This window comes from Muntiacus reevesi, chromosome 5 (genome assembly GCF_963930625.1).
Source record: "Muntiacus reevesi chromosome 5, mMunRee1.1, whole genome shotgun sequence".
Classification (NCBI taxonomy): domain Eukaryota; kingdom Metazoa; phylum Chordata; class Mammalia; order Artiodactyla; family Cervidae; genus Muntiacus; species Muntiacus reevesi.
In genome coordinates this window covers 66,954,013-66,979,181 of record NC_089253.1, presented here as the reverse complement: position 1 = coordinate 66,979,181, position 25,169 = coordinate 66,954,013, and the positions used below count along the sequence as shown (strand labels likewise).

The following is a 25,169-nucleotide window of genomic DNA, read 5'->3' as shown; positions in this document are numbered from 1 at the left end:
TTGACTTCTGATTAGAAAGCACGTAATTGGAAAAGCATTTATTTCCAGTGTTACCTAGTTTTTAATATAGTTTTCCTCCTTAAGTTCTGAGCATCAGAGAGCTACAGGAGGCAAAGATATTTAAAAATAATTTTTATCTTTTTTCCCATCAATTTCTAGGTGTGGTTGTACCTACTGTATCTTTTCTCTAATTAGAGATGGCAGGTAGACTGGCTCATTACTTCTGCCTAATGAGCCAGGCTTCATGCCACCTCTCTAATCAGAAAAGAGATAGGTACAGAATGTTCCCATGGACTTATTATAAATCATTTTCCTTCTCTCCCTTGCTCCTTTTTTTAATCAAAAAATTAAGTCACTGTCCTCCATACTTTTGTCTACATCCAAGATGGTTTCATTCAGGAGAGGTAATTGTGCACGAGATTACCGTAAGCTGAATTAAAGGTGCTCTCATGCAGTACTGGGCCGGCTGCCTCTGCTTTGGAACAGACGCTGCCTCAATCACAGGCATATCAAGCGAAGGTCTACAGGAAATCAAGATGGCTTTTCTTTCTTTCTCTGATTAGGCTTACCTTGCTTCCTTGTTTCTGCACCCAGGAAGTGACTGCTTCAAGTGAGTGTTGGCTGCCAGAAAACCTTTTCTTTGAGTCTCATCTCCAACTAGCGTAACTTTCTAGAAAAATATTGTAGGCTGCCAATGACACTTCTGTTGCTGTAGGCCTTGTCTTTGCCTCCCCTAGGATATTAGTCAATGGACCAGATGAATACTTTTTCCTGGGTTCTGTATCTGTATTAATGGGATGTGTGTGAGTGTGTGTGCTCAGTCATCTGATTTGCTCTGGCTGATTTTTAAATATACAAATACAGCTTAGACCTTGCATATCAACCAATGTGTCAGTTCATTTTTAAGTACAGATTCTTCCAGTAATATATTTATTTTAATTCCTTCAGTTGGGCAGAAAACAAAGAGGAGTTGTGGTAACAGACATGCAATTATAAATAGTCTCTAATGTCACTGTGGTGATAAACTACAATAGCCCTGCAAATTTTGGATTTAAAAGTAAAAAAATCACATGAATCCAAAAGTTTTTCAGAGTAGTTTCTGAACTCTTATCAACAGAGTTCTAATTTCTTTTTAAATGTTGGCATCTCTACATTATGCCATTAAAAGCATGTATACTTTCTTAAGATGACCAGTCATTAAGGGATCAGAGAACTTTTGTTGTGTAGCTGTGAAAACAAATATACAAGGAAGAAAAAGATAATCACCTAATTGTAATGCCAACTTCCCTTCCATTCCATGTTTTCTACGCGTTGTGTCTTCACTCACCTGCTTAGTCTTTCTGGAGTTGGAATACTATTTTTATTTCTACTACTGTCCCAAAGGTTATCAATAGCATTTCTAACCTCAGCTATGTATGGAAAGTCAGTTTTCCTTTTAGTTTAGCTGGAGATAATACTAAAATTTTTCTGAGAGAATTTTTGTTTTTAATTAGGTAAAAAGTAAAGAAATAGAAAAATGTAGAAATTGATGAATTGAGACAGGTAAATGGAATGGAAATAGACTATAGGAACAAGGTCTATAAAGGTATTAAAAAAACAAGCAAACAAACAAACGTTAGTTGCTCAGTTGTGTCTGACTCTTTGTGACTCCCAGGGACTATAGCGCTCCAGGCTCTTCTGTTCATGGAATTCTCCAGGCAAATATACTGGAATGGATAGCCATTCCCTTCTCCAGGGAATCTTTCTAACCCAAGGATTGAACCTGAGCCTCCCACATTGCAGGCAGACTCTTTACCATATGAGCCACCAGGAAAGCCCATAAAATGGTATAGAGGAGTTTAAGGATGAAGGAGTTTCAGAGCATTGTAGAAGAGGTATCTAGCAATGCTATTAGGACAAGTGGCCAACTATGTTACAAAAATAAAAAGATAATTTAAGTGTGTACCTTACAATCATATTAAATAAAAACTGCAGATGAATTAAAATTTAAAAGTGAAATATGTAATCATGAGATAGTAGAGAACAGTAAAAGAAAATGTTTTCATAATCCTGGCATATTGAAGATTTTTATTAGCATGATATCATGGCCAGAAGCAGTAAAGGAAAAATATTGAAACATCTGACTGAGAATTTAAAATTCAAACAGTGCTTATCATTTTGTATATAGTTTGGCTGGGAATAAAAAAGAGAATACTAGTGTTGGAAAGAGTTTGCAATAACCTGGCAAGCTATGAAATATGTAAAAATATGAAAGCTATGTCATCCAAGTGTTCTTCTTCCAGGACATATCTGTCAAGAATATGATTAAATAAAGCTTTAAATATGTACATGAAATGTTAGTTGTAGAATTACTTAAAGTAACAAATAATTGGAACCAGTTAGAAACTTCAAAAGAGAATTGATTAAAATAAATGATAATTTATGCCTCCAGTGGAAAAGTGTGTATTATTAAGAGAAATGAAATGTCGGTTGGTCAAGACTAGGCAACACATTCATGATGTGTTATAATATGAAAATTGAATGAGCATAAAATATAATATAATCTTACTTTAACATGGGTTGAGGAAGTGCAAATTTGTATTGGATATTGAACTCGCTGTACATAGAAATTATTGTTGCTATAATAATTAGTGCCTGAGAAGCAAGATACTCATTTTTGGTTTGAATCTAGCTTTGCTTCTTAAAAATCAAGTGACTTTGGCAAAAAATTTAACTTCTCAATCCAGTTTCCTAATTCGTTTATCTACAACATGTGTTTTAGATATAGTTTTCAAAGCAGCTGTAAAACTTTTAAATAATGTATACTTGGTTTATGTTTGGTATCCAATGAAAGTTTGCTATTATAAATATTAATGTTATAATAATTTAGGTATTACTCTTAATAACTTTGCGAAATTTAAATATTTTAAAATAATGGTCCTGGCCTACATTCAATTTTTGACTCAAAATAAAATTTTCCTAGGGTGAGTAAGAAAAAAAAATGTTTAAGAGTGATGATGTACAATATGTTTAAAATGGCTATATTTTGTGTAGGTAAGCTCCACAAAATAATTTCTTTCTCTCTTCAAAGATGAGTCCTCTCTGGTATTCTTCATTGTTTTTTTTTTTTATTTGTTTTTTTGCAAATCCTAATGTCTATCTGGTGTTATTTCTTTTTAGCCTGAAGGACTTCCTACTTCATTATTTATAATTTGGCCAGTGGGGAACAAATACTCTCAGCTTTATGAAAAATGTCTTTAATTTGTCTTTACTTTTGAAAGATATTTTCACTGGATATAGAATTATACATTGTTAATTGTAATTTTTTTTTTTTTTAGCAGTTTAAAGACTGTTGTTTCACTGTCTTCCTGCATTCATTATTTTTTGATGGGAAATCAGCCATCATTCATATTAATATTCCTTTGTAGGGTATATGCCATTTTTTTCTTGTTGCTGAAAGTTTTCTCTTTGATGTTAATAGTTTAGTTAAACTGCCTGGACGTAGTTTTCGTAATATTCATCCTAGTTGAAATTTGCTCAACTCCTTGCATGTGTAAGTTGATGTTTTCACTACTTTTGGAAGTTCCGATAATTATCTCTTTAAACTTTTCTTTCTTCTTCTTTTTTTTTCCATTCCACATTCTTTCTCCTCTTACTCTAGGACTTCCATTATGTTTTTGTCAGAGCATGGTTCAGTTCAGTTCAGTTCAGTCACTCAGTCATGTCCGACTCTTTGCGACCCCATGAATCGCAGCACACCAGGCCTCCTTGTCCATCACAAACTCCCGGAGTTTACTCAAACTCATGTCCATCGAGTCGGTGATGCCATCCAGCCATCTCATCCTCTGTCGTCGCCTTCTCCTCCTGCCCCCAATCCCTCCCAGCATCAGGGTCTTTTCCAATGAGTCAGCTCTTCGCATGAGGTGGCCAAAGTATTGGCGTTTCAGCTTCAGCATCAGTCCTTCCAATGAACACCCAGGACTGATCTTTAGGATGGACTGGTTGGATCTCCTTGCAGTCGAAGGGACTCTCAAGAGTCTTCTCCAACACCACAGTTCAAAAGCATCAATTTTTCGGTGCTCAATTTTCTTTATAGTCCAACTCTCCCATCCATACATGACCACTGGAGAAACCATAGCCTTGACTAGACAGACCTTTGTTGGCAAAGTAATGTCTCTGCTTTTTAATATGCTATCTGGGTTGGTCATAACTTTCCTTCCAAGGAGTAAGCGTCTTTTAATTTCATGGCTGCAATCACCATCTGTAGTGATTTTGGAGCCCAAAAAAATAAAGTCAGCCACTGTTTCCACTGTTTCCCCATCTATTTCCAATGAAGTGATGGGACCAGATGCCATGATCTTAGTTTTCTGAATGTTGAGCTTTAAGCCAACTCTTTCACTCTCCTCTTTCACTTTCATCAAGCGGCCTTTTAATTCCTCTTCACTCTCTGCCATAAGGGTGGTGTCATCTGCATATCTGAGGTTATTGATATTTTTCCTGGCAATCTTGATTCCAGCTTGTGCTTCTTCCAGCCCAGCATTTCTCATGATGTACTCTACATATAAGTTAAATAAGCAGGGTGACAATATACAGCCTTGATATACTCTTTTCCTAATTTAGAGCCAGATCTTTATTTTTTAATAACAAACTTTTCATCTCTAGAATTTCAATTTGGTAACTCGTTTGTAGGTTCCATCTGTCTGCTCATCATATTCCCTCAGCTTTTCACACATACTGTCACTGTTTCCACTACATCTTTTGGTATTTTTTGCCTTAGATATTTGGATCATTCCAACATCTGAGCCTTCCCTTGTGTCTCAGCTGGTAAAGAATCTGCCTGCAATGCAGGAGACCTGGGTTTGACCCCTGGGTTGGGAAGATCCCCTGGAGAAGGGAAAGTCTACCCACTCCAGTATTCTGGCCTGGAGAATTCCATGGACTGTATAGTCCATGGGGTCACAAAGAGTTGGATACAACTGAACAACTAGAATATTATGGAACATCTGAGCCATGTCTTGACTATTTTGTGTGTGTGTGTGTGTGATGCACTATGTTTTCTTGCTGTTTCGTGTGTCTTAAAATGTTTTTATTGTGTGCCAGACATTTTGTGTAAGGGAATGGAAGAGATAAAAGTGTGTTTGTGGGTGTTAGTTGTTCAGTCATAGCTGACTCTTTGTGACCCCATAGACTGTAGCCCACCAGGCTCCTCTGTCTATGGAATTCTCCAGATAAGAATCCTGGAGTGAGTTACCATTTCCTACTCCAGGGAATCATCCTGACTCAGATATTGAACCCATATCTCCTGCATTGCAGCCAGATTCTTTACCATCTGAGTCATCAGGAAAGTCAGGTAAATAAAGTTACCTCCAGAGAAAAGAGCACTTCTCATTCTATTAGGCCTTTGGAGTGTGTGTGTTGGCAGTGGGTGGGAGGAGGAAAGGAGGAGAACAGCATCAAACTTATTTGAAGTTGATGTGGATTTGAGCTTTATTTCAGCTGTAATATAATTTAGTTCACCACTGGTTTCAGATGTTTGAAGACAGAATTAGGATGGATGCAGACTCCCTCTGGTGCTAGGAGGGGCTGCTGTCTTCTTATTCTTTAACTGATTATGCTACCTCTCACTTTTCTGTTAGGGATGAGAACAGCTGTGGGTCTCAACTCTTCTGTGAAAGGCTTGTTACTTTTTAGAATTTATTCAAATTTCTCACTGTTCTCTACTTTCTGATGGTTTAAAAAATGATTCTATAGCTTATCTGGCTTACTTTGGTTGTTTGATAGCTAAAGTGATGGTCTCAACTTTCTATAACCTGAAGCACAGGTGTAAATCCAACTCTTACTGTAACACTTGATAGAACATTTCTTTCTTTGACCAACTCTTTGCTTAACTGTGCATCTCTCTTGGTTCTTAACCATGGCTGGTCTCTGGCATTCTGGTCAAGGGAGGTACCTATTACTTGGCCCCAAAGATTATTTTGGTAGCATTTGGGAATTGACCTTATTGTTACCTTTTCTAATTTTTCCTGGAGATTTTTGGCTTTTGTGGACTCTAACTTTGTTTATATTTTTTTAACTTTTACATAAGTTTTCTTTGGTTTTCTGAAATCTATTCACTGCCAATATATAACATTGAAATTTTTTGAGGATTCTGAACCCTTGTTAGATGATCTCAACTCACTAGTGGCCTTTTTCTTTTTCTTGATTTTGTGAAGCAGTTTCTGTCTTACGACACTTGAACCATTGGTTATTTCTTCATTCAGCGCAAACTTTTACCTTCTAGGGGTTGATGATAAATTTGAATATTTTGTAGTAATCTGTTACTTGTTCAGGATAACACCTTGCCTTTCACTGATTTTAGCTACCAATTCTAGAGGTAAACTTTCAAATTTTCCTCAAGGCATTTTATTATAGTGTATATATTGTGTAATTGTATAATACACATATATTAATCATATCTGACTCTATATTGAATGCTTGTTTTTTTGTTATTGTTGTCTGCAATGATATTTTATTTAAATCTTTATTTTCTTTCTATGGTTCCATGACAGCTGGAGTATATTCTTATCTTTTTGCTACTACTACCTAAAGCAACATTAACAATAACAGAAACACAAAATGCATTCTAAATTCTCTGGCATAAAGCCCTTACCATTGTGACCATTAAAAAAATAAGTGAGCAAGCTTCTTTGACTCTCCATTCTAGAGCCATCATTTTTGAAGTTCTAGATATTTTCTGATTTGCTTTTATAAGTGGATTCAGAGTAAAATGTTTTCTTTTGTGTCACACTGAAGCAAATAGAAATTAGGTAATTAACATGACCCCCATTATGCATAATTTTAATTTCAGTTAGAACTTTTGATAGAAATGAGGAAAGGAATTTATCTAAGTCTTTGTGGAATGGACACAGATTTATTTTTTTTGTTCTATTGCATTGGCAGGTTTTTTCTTACATGTGTGAATCTATTAATGATATTGTCAAAATGCTCAGTTAAGCTTTGTTATTTTCAGAAATGAAGATTCTCAGTATGATATGATATGATATCATACTAGGTTTTTTTTTTTTTTTAATAAAATTTCACAGTAATTATCTTTCTTTTAGCCTGTGGGTTGGTATCTCTATTTAAAGGCTACTGTGCCAATCATTATACTTCCAGTTTTAATTCTAAATTTGTTTCAGTTCACAAGGACAGATCTAGTCTTAATAACTTGTTGCTATTTCCATTCATTTGACTTTAGCATTTTTATTAACATCTAACTTTCTAAAATAGAAATTTTTGTTATACCAGTGAGTTTTCTAGGTAATGGTCATTTATGGCCTTGAAATATCAAAAGGTTCTTAAACCCCTCTCCCATTCTGTATTCACATTTATTATTCTTGTGTCATTTTTATACCTTATGAGATTTTTTATACCTTATGAGATTTTTTATACCTTGTAAAATTGCCAGTTTTATAGACTAAAGATTGTCAAATATTAACTATTTCAACCTTAAATAAAATAATGCATGCTATTATCTTCACATTAAAATTTATAAAAGTTGCTTCACCTTGGGCCTTCTATAAAATTTGTTTTTGAGTATTTTTAACTTTGAAGTCTAATTCATTCATTTTACATGCTTTATTAATATTCCATTTTATGAATAAAGGCATATGTTATTTATTTGTTTCCATGTTGAGAATTTTCTTCTTATAATTTATGACATTTCGTAGTTAACATATGTTTACCCTGGTACAAATTTGTTTTACTTCTCCCTTTATAATCTGGAAGCCCTTTCTTTTCCCTGCTTAATTGCCCTGGTTAATTACCTACAGAACAATATTTACCACAAGTAGCAAATGTGGATATTGGACATGGCAGAAAAGTAGTCTTGTACCTTCAAATGTGATGTTAGCTATGGATTTTTCTAAATTCCCTTCCTTATGTGAAGAATTTCTCTCTTTTTCAGTGTTTACTGAGTGTTTTTATAATGAAAGTGTTGGCATTGACAAAGGCCTTTTTCTGCGTCTGAGGAGATAATCATTTGTGTTTCATCCTTTATTCTATCAGATTGTGTATTATTTAATTTTCACATATAGAACGAGCCTTGAATCTCCAGGATAAATCCCAGTTGCTTGTGGTGTATAATCCTGTATTTATGATGCTGAATTTGGTTTACTAGTATTTTTCTTTGAAGATATATATATTTGTAAGACATTGATCTGTAACTTTCTTTACTTGTATAGTCTTTATTGGTTTTGGTGTCAGGGTAAGATAACTTCATAGAATTATTTGGGAAGTGTTTTTTTTTTTTTAATTAATTTATTTTTTGTCGAAGGATAATTGCTTTACAGGATTTTGTTGTTTTCTGTCAAACCTCAGCGTGAAGTGTTTTTACCTTTTGTATTTTTTGGAAGAGTTTGTGAAAGCTTGACATTTTTCCTCTTTATTTTATTTATTTGACTGCACTGGGTCTTAGTTGTAACTTGGGGAATCTTTCAGTTGTAGTAGCAGGGATCTAGTTCCTCGACTGGGGATCGAACCAGGACCCTTTGCACTGGGAGTGTTGCACCTCAGTCACTGGACTACCAGGGAAGTCCTCATTGTTTCTCTTTTAAATGTTTATAAGAATTTAGTGAAAACATGGATCCTGGATTTTCTTTGTGGAAAATAACGTTTTTAAACTAAATAAATCTCCTTTTTTATTATAGCTGTATTAACAATATCTTTCTTCTTTTTTCATTCACTATTATATTTGATTTTGTTTCTTCCAGTTTTACTAAGATATAGTAGATATACAGCACTGTTTAAGGTATACAGCACAATGATCTCATTTACATACATCATGAAGTGATTTTTTTACAATAGTTTTGGCGAACATCCATCAATGTATATAGGTATAAAACTTAAGAAATAAAAGAAAAATGTTTTCTTATGATAGCTCTTGAGATTTACTCTCTTAACAGCCTCCGTATATGATATGCAGCAGTGTTAATTAAATTCATCATATTGTATATTACATCACTAGTACTTATGCCTGGAGGTTCATACCTTTGAGTGTCTACATCTACTTCCTGCTCCCCTCTACCCTATTCCCTCTCTGTTAACCATAAATTTGATCTCTTTTCTATAAATTTGTTTTTAAAATATCATAGACCTATAACACTATGTTAGTTCCTGTTACTCAACTTAGTGATTCAGAAATTTTGTATTTTAAATGATCATGACAAAAAAAATAAATGATCATGACACTAAATCTAGTTACCATATATCACTACGCAAAGATATTATGCAGTTATTCACTTTATTTCCCACACTGTACATTTCATACCTGTGACTCATTTACTTTGCAACTGAAAGTTTGTAGCTCTTAATCTCCCTCACCTATTTATTTCCTCCTCCCTCCCCTCCCCTTTTTCTGTATATGTAAGTCTGTTTATGTTTTATTATATTTGTTCATTTGTTTTGTTTTTTAGATTTCAAATTTAAGTAAAATCATATACCACTTGCTATGCTCTTTTTGGTTCATTTCATATCCTCTGAGTTCATCCTTGTTTTTGCAAATGACAGGATTTTATTTTTTATGACTGAGTAATACTCCATATTCTGTTTGTATATGTGTGTATATATACCTCACCTTCTTTATCCATTCATCTATTGATACACATTTTGGTTGCTCCCATATTTGGCTATTATAAATAATGCTACAATGAAAATAGAGGCACATATATCTATTCTAATTAGTGTTTATACTTCTTAGGATAAATACTGAGAAATGATACTGCTAGATCGTACAGTTGTTCTATATTTAAATATTTTGGGAATAACCATACTCTACCATAGTGACTGCACCAGTTTGCATTCCCTTCACTGAGGGTTTTCTTTTTCTCCTTGCCAACATTTGTTATTTGTTGTGTTTTGATAATAGCTACTTTGACAAATATGATATAATATCTTACTGCGGTTTTGACTTGCATTTTCCTGATGATGTTGAGCATCTTCTATTTGGCTGTTGACTGTTTGTGTATCTTCCTTATAAAAATGTCTACTTAGACCATTTTTCAACTGGGTTATTTGTTCGTTTGTGGAATTGTATGAGCTATTTATTTTTGATATTAAGCACTTACATGTATCATTTGCAGATATCTTCTCTCATTTACTAGGTGGCATTTTTCTTTTTTTTTAATTTATTTTTATATTGATGGATAATTACTTTACAGAATTTTGTTATTTTGACATTTTACTTGTAATGATGGTTTCCTTCCCTGTGCAAAAGCTTTTTAGTTTGATGTAGTCTTGTTTGCTTATTTTTGCTTTGTTTTCTCTACCCAAGGATGCATATACAAAAAAATTATGAATACCAATGTCAAAGAGAACATACCTATGCTTTCTTCTAGGTTTTATATGGTTTTAGGTCTTACATTAAAATTTTTAATCTATTTTGAATTTATTTTTGTGCATAATGTGATAGTAGTCCAGATTGATTCTTTTGCATGTAGTTGCCCACTTCTCCCAATACCATTTGTTAAAGAGGCTTTTCCCCATTTTATGCCCTTCCCTCCTTTTTCATAGAGTAATTGCCTGTATTCACTACGTTCTTTATTCTAATCCATTGATCTATGTCTGTTTTCGTGCCAATATCATACTGCTTTGATTACTGTAGTTTTATAGTATGGTTTGAAATTGGGGAGCATGAAACCTCTGGGTCTTTCTCAATAATGTTTTAGTTATTTGAAGTCTTTTGTGTTTCCTTGCAAATTTTAGATTTCTTTTGTTTCTATGAAAAAAATAGTCATTGGTATTGATTTGAGTCCATAGATTGTTTGGGATTGGGATTGCATTGAATCTGTAGTCGTGAAGATCTTTTGGGTTGTGGAGATCTTTTTTGTACAGTTCTTATGTGTATTCTTGCCACCTCTTTTTGATATCTTCTGCTTCTGTTAGTTCCATACCATTTCTGTCCTTTATTGAGCCCATATTTGCATGAAATGTTCCCTTGGTATCTCTAATTTTCTTGAAGAGATCTCTAGTCTTTCCCATTCTCTAGTTTTCCTCTATTTTTTGGCACTGATCACCGAGGAAGGCTTTCTTATCTCTTCTTGCTATTCTTTGGAACTCTGCATTCAGATGAGTATATCTTTCCTTTTCTCCTTCGCTTTCACTTCTCTTCTTTTCACAACTATTTGTAAGGCCTCCTCAGACAGCCATTTTACTTTTTTGCTTTTCTTTTTCTTGGGAATGGTCTTGTTCCCTGTCTCCTATATAATGTCACGAACCTCTGTCCATAGTTCACCAGGCACTCTGTCTGTGAGATCTAGTCACTTAAATCTATTTCCCACTTTCACTGTATAATTGTGAGGCATTTGATTTAGGTCATATCTGAATGGCCTAGTAGTTTTCCCCACTTTCTTCAATTTAAGTCTGAATTTGGCAATAAGGAGTTCATGATCTGAGCCACAGTCAGCTCCTGGTCTTATTTTTGCTGACTGTATAGAGCTTCTCCATCTTTGCCTGCAAAGAATATTATCAATCTGATTTTGGTGTTGACCATCTGGTGATGTCCATGTGTAGAGTCTTCTCTTGTGTTGTTGGAAGAGGGTTTTTGCTGTGACCAGTGCATTCTCTTGGCAGATCTCTATTAGCCTTTGCCCTGCTTCATTCTGTACTCCAAGGCCAAATTTTCCTGTTACTCCAGGTGTTTCTTGACTTCCTACTTTTGCATTCCAGTCCCCTATAATGAAAGGGACATCTTTTTGGGTGTTAATTCCAGAAGGTCTTGTAGGTCTTCATAGAATCTTTCAATTTCAGCTTCTTCAGCATTACTGGTCAGTGCATAGACTTGGATTACCATGATATTGAATGGTTTGCCTTGGAAACAAACAGAGATCATTCTGTTGTTTTTGAGACTGCATCCAATTACTGCATTTCAGACTCTTTTGTTGACTGTGATGGACTATAAAGAAAGTTGAGTGCCGAAGAATTGATGCTTTTCAACTGTGGTGTTGGAGAAGACTCCTGAGAGTCCCTTGGACTGCAAGGAGATCCAATCAGTCTATCCTAAAGGAAATCAGTCCTGAATGTTCATTGGAAGGAATGATGTTGAAGTTGAAACTCCTGTACTTTGGCCACTTGATGCTAAGAGCTGACTCATTTGCAAAAACCCTGATGCTGGGAAAAATTGAAGGCAGGAGGAGAAGGGGACAACAGAGGATGAGATGGCTGGATGGCATCACCAACTCAATGGACATGAGTTTGAGTAAACTCCGGGAGTTGGTCATGGACAGGGAAGCCTGGTGTACTGTGGTCCATGGGGACGCGAAGAGTTGGACACGACTGTGCAACTGAACTGAACTGAATCTGTATATTATTTGGGTAGTTTTGTCATTTTAAAGTTGTTAGTGTATTCAACTGCAACAGATTTCAGTGTATTAATTTTATAACCTGCAACATTATTGAATTCATTGATGAGCTCTGATAGTTTGTTGGTGATGATATCTATTTCTTGAGTCAGTTTCAGTAGTTTGTGTCTTTCTAGAAATCAGTCCATTTGATCTGGATTACCGAATTTTGGCATACATTTTTCAGCGATTCCCTTGTCATCTTTTCTTGTCTGTAAGGTTGGTTGCAATGTCCCCTCTTTCATTCCTAATATTACTAATTTGATCTTGTCTCCTCTTTTCTTTGTGTGTGTAGCTGAAGACTTGTTAAAGATGCCGTTCATTTAAAAGAAAATTTTTTTTTTGATCTTTCTGGTTTTCCTGTTTGTTTTAAATTCTATGTTTCATTTGTGTCTAATCTTAATAATTGACTTCTTTCAGTATGCTTTGGGTTGAGTTTCCTCTTTTTTTTTTTGGTAGTTTTTTAAGGTAGATTAGGTTATTGATTGGAAAATTTTCTTTATTGAATCATATTTGTGTTGTGGTTTTCCATTCTGCAAATCTACTTTTTATTGTGTTTAAACCATTTACATTTAATGCATTATGATAAGGTAGTTAAGTTTGTAATATTACTTTGCTCTTTGTTTTCTATTGCTTATGCCTCTTTTGTTCATGTATTCTTTTGTGTTAATAGATGTTTTTGAGTGTACCATTTTAATCTCCTTGTTTTTCTTTTTACTATATTTGTTGTTTTATTAGTAGTTTCCCAGGTTATCACAGTGGCATCTAAACTTATAATAATCTAGCTTGAATTAATACCAACTTAATTTCAATAGTATACTCAAACTTTGTTCTTATTTTTTGTTTGTTTTTACCACCCTTGTTATTGTCATTCAAATTATGTTGTTAATCAACACAGATTTATAATTACTGTTTTATGCATTTCTCTTTTTAATTAAAAAAATTATAAATAAAATATGTAAATATTTGTGTTTATATAATTACTTTTAAAAGTAATTCTTTATTTCTCTACATGGACTAGAATTATTGTTTAGTGTCCTTTCATTTCAGTCTGAAGATTTCCTTTAGTACTTCTTATACATTAGGTCTGTAAGTCATAAATTAGGTCTGTAAATCATAGTCCAAATTTTTGTTTACTTTGGAATTTCTTCATTTGTCCTACATTTTTTATGAATAGTTTTAATATTCATAAAAAGAGAATTTTTGGTTGATATTGTTTTCTTTTTTCTTTAGTGCTTTAAATATGTCATCTCACTATCATCTGGCCTATATGGTTTCTAATGAGAAATCTTGTTAATCTTATTGAAGATACATTGTATGGATGGATCATTTCTCTCTTGGTGCTTTCATAATTTTCTGTTTGTATTTCAGCAGTTTGATTATGAAATATTGTGTACAGTTTTCTGAATTTATCCTTCTTGAAGTTAATTGAGTTTCTTGGATGTATACATTAATGTTTTTTTATCAAATCTGAGGAGGTTTAGTGATTATTTCTTTAAATATTTTTCTTGCTCCTTTCATTCTCTCTTCCCATGGGACTAGTATTTTGGTCATATTTGTATACTTGATGGGGATCCCACAAGTCTCTGAAGTTCTGGTTAATTTTTGTATATTTTTTTCTTTCTATTCCTCAGACTAATCTCAGTTGACCTATTTTTAAGTTCACTGATGGTTTTTTCTGCCCATTTGTATCTGCTGTTGAGTCCCTTTAGTGAATTTTTCTTTTTTGATAATTTCTTTCTCATATTATCATCTTTTCTATTTGCTCAGACATCATTCTGATACTTTGGTTCTTTAGATATGGTTTCCTTCTGTTTTTTTTAACATGTTTAAATAGTTGATTTAAAGTTTTTGTCTAGTAAGTTTAACGTCTGGGCTTTTAATTGGCCCAGTTTCTATGACCACTTCCCCTCAACTGTTTATCAGCTATACTTTCTTGTTCCTTTGCATGTGTCATATTATTTTTGTTGAAACATGGGCATTTTAGATAGTGTAATGTAGCAGATACATAAATACAAATCCTCCCCCAGGATTTGTTGTTGCTGCTGTTTGCTTGTTTAGAGACTTTCCTAAACAAATTATATAAAATACATATATTTGTCATGTATGGTCATTGAACTCTCTGTTCAGATAGCACGTGTATTAACACTCTAGTGTATTAGTCGTTCAGTCATGTCTGACTCTGTGCAATCCCATGGCCTGTAGCCCACAAGGCTCCTCTGTCCGTGGGATTCTCCAGGCAAGAACACTGGAGTGCATTGCCATTCCCTTCTCCAGGGGATCTTCCTGACCCAGGGATCAAACCCGTGTATCCTGCACTGCAGGGAGATTCTTTACCATATGAACCAATAATGGAACAGGTTTTCGTAAATTCTTAGAGCCAGTGATCTTTTTAGTTTCTTTTGAGGTCTCAATTAGTCGTTGCAATATAACTTTAACATTTAGTCAGACAGATTAGCATTCTTCTTTAGTCACCATTTACTGCTTGTGTAGAATTACAAGGTCAAAGAGAGGTGAAAGTTTAGGTTCTTCTCAAATGTCTCTTGGGGATGCACATGTTCCTGGACATATACATAACCCTTTGTATGAGCATGGCTTTCTAAATTGCCAGGAAATCTTTGCAAAGCTCCCTATGGATGTGTCATTTCTCAGCTTTTATCTCTTTTTTGTTTGTTTGTTGTTTTCCCAAGCTGTTATTGTTGCCTTAGGCAGCTATAATGTTAAGCAGTTATTGTAAACCACTGATTATTTTCAACAAACATCCCAGTTCAGTTCAGTTGCTCAGTTGTGTCAGACTCTCTGTGACCTCAGGGACTGCAGTACGCCAGGCTTCCCTGTCCATCACCAAACTCCCGGAGTCTACTCAAACTCATGTCTATCGCATTGGTGATGCCATCTAACCATCTCAACCTCTGTCATCCCCTTTTCCTCCCGCCTTCAATCTTTCCCAGCATCAGCGTCTTTTCCAGAGAGTTGGTTTTTTGCATCAGGTGGCCAGAGTATTGGAGTTTCAGCTTCAGCATCAGTTCTTCCAATGAATATTCAGGACTGATTTCCTTTAAGATTGACTGGTCGGATCTCCTTGCTGACCAAGGGATTCTCAGGAGTCTTCTCCATTTCCACAGTTCAAAAGCATCAATTCTTCAGTGATCAGCCTTTCTTTATAGTCCAACTCTCACATCCATACATGACTACTGGAAAAACCATAGCATTGACTAGACAGACCTGTGTCGGCAAAGTAATGTCTCTGCTTTTTAATATGCTGTCTAGGTTGGTCATAGTTTTTCTTCCAAGGAGCAAGCGTCTTTTAATTTCATGGCTACGGTCACCATCTGCAGTGATTTTGGAGCCCCCCAAAGTAAATTATGTCACTGTTTCCATTGTTTCCCCATCTATTTGCCATCAAGTGATGGGACCAGATGCCATGATCTTAGTTTTCTGAATGTTGAGTTTTAAGTCAACCTTTTCACTCTCTTCTTTCACTTTCATTAAGAGGTTCTTTGGTTCCTCTTCGCTTTCTGCCATAAGGGTGGTGTCATATGCGTATCTGAAGTTATTGTTATTTCTTCCAGCAATCTTGATTCCAGCTTGTGCTTCATCCAGCCCGGCATTTCACCTGGTGTGCTCTGCATATAAGTTAAATAAGTAGGGTGACAATATACAGCCTTGATGTATTCCTTTCCCAATTTAGAACCAGTCCTTTGTTCCATGTCTGGTTCTAACTATTGCTTCTTAACCTGCATACAGATCTCTCTGGAGGCAAGTCAGGTGGTCTAGTATTCCCATTTCTTGAAGAATTTTCCACAGTTTGTTGTGATCCACAGTCAAAGGCTTTGGCATAGTCAATAAAGCAGAATTTTTAGATGTTTTTAGATTTTTTTTTTTCCAGATTTTAGATGTTTTTCTGGAACTCTCTTGCTTTTTTAGTGATCCAGTGAATGTTGGAAATTTGATCTCTGGTTCCTCTGCCATTTCTAAATCCAGCTTGAACATCTGGAAGTTCACAGTTCATGTACTGTTGAAGCCTGGCTTGGAGGATTTTAAGCATTACTTTGCTAGTGTGTGAGATGAGTGCAACTGTGTGGTAGTTTGAGCATTCTTTGGCATTGCCCTTCTTTGGGCTTGGAATGAAAACTGACCCCTTGCAGTCCTGTGGCCACTGCTGAGATTTCCAGATTTGCTTGCATATTGGGTGCAGCACTTTCACAGCATCATCTTTTAGGATTCGAAATAGTTCAATTGGAATTCCATCACCTCCACTAGCTTTGTTCATAGTTATACTTCCTAAGGCCCACTTGACTTTGATTTCAGGATGTCTGGCTCTAGGTGAGTGATCACACCATTGCGGTTATCTGGGTCATGAAGATCATTTTTGTACAGTTCTTCTGTGTATTCTTGCCACTTCTTCTTAATATCTTCTGCTTTTGTAAGGTCTATACCATTTCTGTCTTTTATTGTGCCCACCTTTGGATGAAATGTTCCTTTGGTATCTCTGATTTTCTTGAAGGGATCTCTAGTCTTTCCCATTCTACTGTTTTCCTGTATTTCTTTTTATTGATTGATGAGAAGGACTTTCTTATCTCTCCTTGCTATTCTTTGCAACTCTGCGTTCAAATGGGTATATCAGCCAGAACTGTGTCTGAGTGTCTCCTGAGGAGGTACGGGTCAGCAGTGGCCTGCCACAGGGCCAGGGTCTCTGGTGCAGCAGACCTGGGTATGGCATAAGCCCTCTTGGAGGAGGTTGCCATTACCCCCACCATAGGACTGCCAGAACTTACACAGAACTTAAATAGACTCTTGGAGGGCACCAATAAAACCTTGTGCACACCAGGGCCCAGGTGAAAGGAGCAGTGACCCCACAAGAGACTGACCCAGACTTGGCCACGAGTGTCCAGCAGTCTCTGGTGGCGGTGTGGGTTGGCAGTCGCCTGCTGAAGGGTCAGGGGCATTGAGTGCAGCAGTGTTTGTGCATGGGACAAGGAGGTTGCCATTATCTTCATTACCTCCACCATAGTTTGGCCTCAGGTCAAGCAACAGGGAGGGAACACAGCCCTTCCCATCAACAGATAAAGGGATTAAAATTTTACTGAATATGGTCCCACCCATCAGAACAAACCCAGTTTCCTCCTCAGTCAATCTCTCCCATCCGAAGCCCCCGTAAGCCTCTTATCCTTCTCTATCAGAGGGCAGACAGGCTGAAAACAATAATCACAGAAAACTAATGAAACTAATCACGTGGACCACAGCCTTGTCTAGCTCAATGAAGCTATGAGCCATGCTGTGTAGGGCCACCAAGATGGACGGGTCATGGTGGAGAGTTCTGACAAAATGTGGTCCACTGGAGAAGGGAATGGCAAGCTATTTCAGTGTTTTTGCCTTGAGAATCCCATGAACAGTATGAAAAGAAATGACCAAGCTCTGAGTAATTTTAATCCATATATGTGGTGTTTTTATAGTACTACTATCAGACTAATAATGACAGTTTTCTGAGATTAAGCCTTTCAAGGAGCTCCAACGCCTCTCTCATTCCTCCAGCGGATGCTAGGCTGCTATTTTTCACTGTGATCATAGAATATCCATTATCAAGATTAACCATTGAGTGATTGAGAGGAGGACGGCAATTGAGAAAGTTAAAATGCCACAAAATGTGCTATCCTTATTGTTATTCACCCATTAACACACACACACACACACACACACACACACACACATTGGATTTTTGCAAATCTTTGGTCAATTTCCATCATTTTAGAAAAGTTGATTTGACATTCTTTGCTAGTGTTATCATTGCTTTTATGCAAAATCTTCAGTTGTTCTTACTTTGCCCTTCCTGATCACACTGTAATTTCTCTCATCATTATCTTGCACTTTTATCAGCAGGCATAACCTTTGTTTGTTAGATTTTATAACTAGTATTCATGTTTTGGGACTAATATAAATATTACTTGAAAAATTTCTTTCCAGTAGTTCATCACTAGTGTATAGAAATTGAATTCATTTTTATATATTCAACTTGTTGGTAAATTCACTTATTGCTTCTAGTAGCTTTTGTATAAATTTACTGGGCTTTCCTAAGAGACAATTATATTACCCATGAGTAGAGGCAATTTTATTTCTTCCTTTCAAGTTGGTGTAACTTTTTAAAAATTTGGCTTATTGCAAAATTACTCTTTTTATCTTGATTTATATATAAGATTATTTACTCAGTTTTCCTATTGAAGTAATTTTACTGTGCCACCAATCATAATGTGGATGTACTGCTTCTTTCCAGTAATTATATATTTTCTAATTATACAACTATGAGGGCTTTCTGGTATGATTCATATCTGTTTACTTGATCAATTTATGTAATTTAACTGATATTTTCCATATGAATATTTTTCAAAGAAAAATGATTTTATTGTTTAGTCCAATGAATATCTGCTGCTGTAAAGCTGGCAACTGCCAAAGGAATTAGTAAAATTCACTCTTATGACAGTGTCCTTGATTTTATGATATTCTCCCCCATAATCAAATCATAATTCTCCTGTTTGGAGTGGATGATTCACATTAACTCTAGGTCTTTAGTGAACATTTTTAACTTTAAAAATTCCCTTCAAATATGAATTCTGTGGTGGAAGATGTGATTATTCTATGTTCAGATTCCAAATTTGAAACTAAAATTGTTTTTAAGGGTCATAAAACCTAGTCCTTTATTTTAAAGGTGATAAAATAGATTTCACAATCCTGCTGCAGTGAAGTGTCCCTTTAACTAATGCTAAAATACAGGAAATGAATTCAGATTTATTAGTATTGAGGTGTACACCTTCACTTCTGTACTCTAGTTTGACTTCTATTGACTTTCACTGGGATGACTATAATAGCCTTACTGGTCTCACTGCTTCTACCCTTGTCTTCTATTTCTGTTTTTAACACTTTGGAATAAACCTGAGTTCATGTCACTTCTCTATGTTCTACAGTAGCTTCCTGTTTTACACAGAATAAAAACCAGAGTACTAACAATGGGCTCCATGATTTTTCACAATTGGGACCCAATGACCCTGTCCCCCTGCCGACCGCCACAGCGGTCAGCTACTTGTCTGGCTGACTTGTCTGACTTGATTTTCCAAGAGCCTCCCTTCTCTTGCTCTGCTTCAGAGTCCTGTCTTCTTGCAGTTCCTCTAGTGTGCCAATCATAGTGACTTAGGGGTCTGTGTATTAATTGACTTCTGTCTGCAATACTGCCCTAAGATGTATGCTTGATTCATTCTCTTTCTGCTCTCAGTGAGGCCTCTCTTTAACATACCATCCAAATTAAATTCCAGCTATGCTCTCTATGTAGCTCTAATTTTCCCCATTTTCATAGCATTTATCATATTTTATGATATCATATCATATGGTATCATATCATATTATATATACTATATAAGTTACTCATTTACTGTGTTCATATAACTGCTGGAATATAAGCTTCACTTTTTTTTTTTTTTACTTTTTGTGCCTGTTTTGTTAACTAATGTATCCCCGAAACCCATGAAAATTCCTAACATGTGAAAGACTCCCAATAAATATTTGTTGAAGGAATGAATGAAGAAAGAATGAAAGCACCTTGATAATTTAAATTCATGATTCAAGCTTTGAGAAAATCACAATGATCATCAATTTTGCTTTCAGTGATACTAGGTCTTTCAAAAGCACAAGTGATTATCCCTTATTTGTTATGATCTGTATTTTCTGGGTACTTTGAAATAAAAAATTCCCTAGCAGTTCTATGTATAATGTTTTAGACTTTTTTTTAATATACCGAAAAAACAAATTGGATAATATGGAATACATGTTTTTTCTCTTTGATAACTCGTTATGTTAAATGTACAAAATGTTGACTAAGTCCATTACCTAGGCCTCCATAACAAAGTATCACAAACTGGGTGGCTTATAACAATAGAAATTTATTGTCTCACACTTCTGGAGGCTATATGTCCAAAATCAAGGTGTTACTAGGTCCATCTTCTCTTTGAAACCTCTAGTGGAGAATCCTTCGCCTTTAATTAACTTCTGGTAGTGGACACCAATCCATGGTATTCCATGACTTACATAGTTACATCACTCCAAACACCACCTTTGTTGTCACTTGGCCTTCTCATCGTGTGAATGTGTTTTTATCAGGGACTTTCCTCTTCTTACAAGGACAATAGTCAGGTTAGGGCCCACCCTAGTGACATCACCTTAACTTGATTATATCTGCAAAGACTCTATTTCCATATAAAGGCATGTTCATAGGTACTGGGGGATGACTTCAATATGCAGTTTGGGAAGGGTACCATTCAGCCTGTAACAATAGCTTTTTAATTTGGGGAGGGTATTGCTTGATGGCCCAGCATGCTTTGAGGATGATGGGAAACTTCTTGTTGCTTCATTAGTAAGTGCTGCCAATAGCTGAATCAGTGTTTATCTCTTTAGTGTCCCTAGCCAATACTGAAGTGACTACTATAATTATTTCAATTAGCTTACTTCCTGTATATCAATTGGAAACCTTTAGATTCATGAAGAAATATTCGTATGTGAAATGTTATTTTCTTAACTACAGCCGTTAGTATAATTATAAGAAGACATATGAAATATATACACACTAGCACAAACTCACACAAACTCACACTAACACATGTCCTTTATATGCCCCCGAGTCTCATCCTTCTTTGCTCATTCATCTCCCCCTGCTTCTGAGATCAGCATCGAAACTATTTGGTGTGCTGATTCTACTTGCCATCTTTTATTCATCTGGCATAACCTCACTCTGTCCCAGGTTCCTCTGAGACACCACCAAGGAACTGCAGCAAAGGTTGATCAAACATTTTAAAAAACTCTATTATTAAGATAAAATTAAAAAATATAATTGTTAAAAAAACATATTTGAGGAAATAGTCATTTGGTGATTGGCCATTGCTCTAAATTTAATTAAAAAGCAGTTACTGAATTGGCATTATACTTTAGATCATATCCTTTTTTATGTCCCCATGATTTAAACTCTAGCTAGAATTTTGCCATTTTCATTGTTTTTCTTATTAAAACAAACAAACAAACAAACAAACAAACTTGAGCTTTCTTACATTTTTCTGTTCCTACTCTCCATGGGCTTATCTGTTAATACATTATAAATAAATATTTGATGAATTGATAAAATTGTGCGTGGTTTAAAGTTGATATCTACCCATATCTTACCTAATTAAAGTTACCTAATTCAAAGCAGATTGGGCTCTGAACTTAACTTATTTTATAAAAATACTCATGTGGAGATGGAATTTGGAGACATGTGAGTAATTCAGATACATGTGAGTAACTCGGAACTCATAAATAGGAGGTTTACAATCTAGCCTCACTTATTGCAGCTTTTCACATCCTCATTTGGAGAGTACCTAAACTGATGCCCTGAAGCTTGGTGACTGAGCAAGTGGAATGGAAAAATGGGGAGTCTTCTTCTTAGTAATGTTAATGCTCTGAAAATCACATGAGAAACAGATGATAATCACATTTAGGGCTGATGAAAGGATAGATTTATAGGTTTATAAACTACAGAGAAATTTGATTTGGGGAAGATATTCTGGATAGAGATTATAAATTGTGTCAGTAAATAAGATCGCCAAAATAAAACTCTGACTTAAAGCCTATAGTGTTTATAGAAATAACTATGACCATTACTGTTATTCATTTGTAATTAGTAAAAGATATACTGGTCAGTGATGAGGGCACGACAACCCACTCCAGTATTCTTGCCAGGAAAATCCCATGGACAGAGCAGCCTGGTGGGTTATGGTCCATGCGGTCACAAAGAGTCAGACACAGCTGAAGTGACTTAGCACACATACTGGTCTATAAGAATTTGAAAAAGCTGTGATATAAAGCACTTCCACCTATTGACTAAATTACTAGTTAGGAGATTAAAACAGTTTAAAAAAAGTCTCTCAACCAATAAGCCCAGGACCAAATGACCTCTCTGGTGAATTTTAGGAAGTATTCAAAGAAGATTAAATACCTAGTCTTCTCAAACTCTTCTTTGATGAACATAGATACAAAAATTCTGAACAAGATATTAGCAAACTGAATCCAACAAGACATTGAAAGGCTCATGCACTGTGATCAAGTGGGATTTATTCCAAGGATGTAAGGATGGTTCAGTGCCCACAAATCAATCGAGGTGATAAGTCACATCAACAAAATGAAGGATAAAAGTCATATAATCATCTCAATACATGTAGAAAAAGCATTTTACAAAATTCAACATTAATTTATGACAAAAACTGTCAGCAAAGTGTTTATAGAGGGACTATATCTCAGCATAAAATGGCCATGTATGACAAACCCACAGCTAAAAATGGTGGAAATATGAAGGCTTTTCCTACAAGATCAGGAATAAGACAAGGATGCCCTCTCACTGCTTCTAGTCAACATTGTTTGAAATTCTTATCCACAGCAATTAGCAAGAAATCCCTGGTAGCTCAGCTGATAAAGAATCCACCTGCAGCGCAGAAGACCCTGGTTTGATTCCTGGGTCAGGAAGATCCCCTGGAGAAGGGATAGGCTACCCACTCCAGTATTCTTTGGCTTCCCGGTGGCTCAGATGGTAAAGAATCTGCCTGCAATGCAGGAGACCTGGGTTCGATCCCTGGGTTGGAAAGATCCTCTGGTGGAGGGCATGGCAACCCACTCCAGTATTCTTGCCTGGAGAATTCCCATGGACAGAGGAGCCTGGTGGGCTATCGTCCATGGGGTTTCAAAGAGTTGGACATGATTGAGTAACTAAACACTGCACACAAGAAATAAAAGGAATCTAAAATGGAAAGAAAGAAAAGAAAAACTGTTGCTGTTTGCAGATAACATATTATTGTTGTTGTTCAATCACTAAGTCATGTCCAACTCTTTGCGACCCCATGGACAGTGGCATGCAGGGAAAACTATCACTATTTGCAGATAGCATGTTATGGAAAACCTAAAGACTGCCCCCCAAAAGCTGTTAGAACTAATAAATAAGGCAAGTTGCACTATATAAAATCAATACACAAAAATATGTTGTATTTCTATACACAAATAATGAATTATGAGAAAGAGAAATTAAGAAAACAATCACATTTACAATTGCTTCAAATTGTTAAAGAATCTGCCTGCAATGCAGGAGACCTAGGTTTGATCCCTGGGTTGGTAAGATACCCTGGAGAAGGAAATGGCCACCCACTCCAGTATTCTTGCCTGAAAAATCCCATGGACAGAGGAGCCTGGCAGGCTATAGTTCATGGGCTTGCAAAGAGTTGGACATGAATTAGTGACTAAACCACCACAAAAGCAAAATAGGAATAAATTTAACCAAGGAGGTAAAAGACCTATACATTAAAAACTATACGACACTCATGAATGAAACTGAAGAAACAAATTAATGGAAATTTATTTCTTATTCATAGCTTGGAATAGTTAATATTCCTGAAATGTCCATCTTATCCAAAGAGTTAGTCTCTCAATGGTGTCCAACTCTTTTGAGACCCCATAGACTGTAGCCCAAAAGGCTCTTCTGTCCATGGGATTTCCCAGGCAAGAATACTGGACAGGGTTGCTGTTTCCTTCTCCAGGGGATCTTCCTGACCCAGGGATCAAATCCAAGTCTTCTCATTACAGGTAGATTCTTTACCGTATATGCCACCAGGGAAGCCCCCAAAATGAAGACTGCAGCCCAGGAGACAGCACCTCTGATAGCTCTGAGAAACTGCTCCATCTTATCCAAAACAATCTACAAATTCAGTACAACTCCTTTCAAAATTCCAAGGGCATGTTTCATAGAACTAGAACAAATAATTCTAAAAGTTGTAGTAAACCACAAAAAATCATGAATTATCAAAATGATCTTGAGCAAGAAGAACAAAGCTGGAAGAGCCATCCTCCCTGACTTCAAACTCTACTACAAAGCTATAGTAATCAACATTGTATGGTGTTGGCACAGAAACACTCATGGATCAATGGGACAGAATTGGGAACACAGGATTGTGCCAAAAAAAAAAAACCTCATCAATACAGACGACAGTTTACTGGTAACTGTAGGGGAATGTGGTTGAGAAGGGGTCAAAACTGATGAAGGGTGTCAACTTGTATAGTGATGGGTGATAACTAGATTTGTGGTGACCACTTTGTACTATATACAGATGTTGAATTATAATGCTCTACAACTGAAAATAATATGAATAAAGTTTCATAGCTTTACAAGAATTTCACTTGAACATTTGTCAGACATTGCTTGGAAAACTGAGATTTCATATATGTATATAACACATACATATATATATATATGTATTACAGGTTCAGAGCAGTTTGTTGGAAGAATGCAAGATTTTCAATTATACCAAGTGGCGCTTACAAACAGGTAAGCTGATTGAAAATTTTACACCTGAAGTGTAAGGATAAATTCATTTAAGTAAGAATATCATGAATGTTTTAGCATTTTCCATCTTTACAGTATTTGGCGAACATCATCTAATTAATGTTTACATTGTTTGCTTTGGCTTAGTCTATGGTTTTTATTCACTAGTGCTACTCTGTGGGTAACTCATAGCATAAAATTGATCAAATTCTGCACAAATGATTTCTTCTAAGAAAACTAGACTTTTGAGCAAGTAGAACAAGTATATAATTTAGGATGTTGTTGTTTTGTTGCTAAGTCATGTCTGACTCTCTTGAGACCCCATGAACTGTAGCCCACTAAGGGCCCCTCCATGGAATTTCCCAGGCAAGAATACTGAAGTGGGTTGCCATTTCCTTCTCCAGGGGATCTTCCTGACCCAGGGGTTGAACTCACATGCC

The 25,169-nt window shown here is 35.8% G+C and overlaps 1 protein-coding gene across 1 annotated transcript in view; it reads left to right on the top strand.

Moving 5' to 3' along the window:
- USH2A (usherin) overlaps positions 1-25,169 on the top strand; it is a 905,205-nt gene that overhangs the window by 65,875 nt on the left and 814,161 nt on the right. The window contains exon 4 of the mRNA XM_065936753.1: positions 24,669-24,732. Coding sequence (XP_065792825.1) covers positions 24,669-24,732 — 64 coding nt within the window. The remainder of the gene's footprint in view (positions 1-24,668; positions 24,733-25,169) is intronic.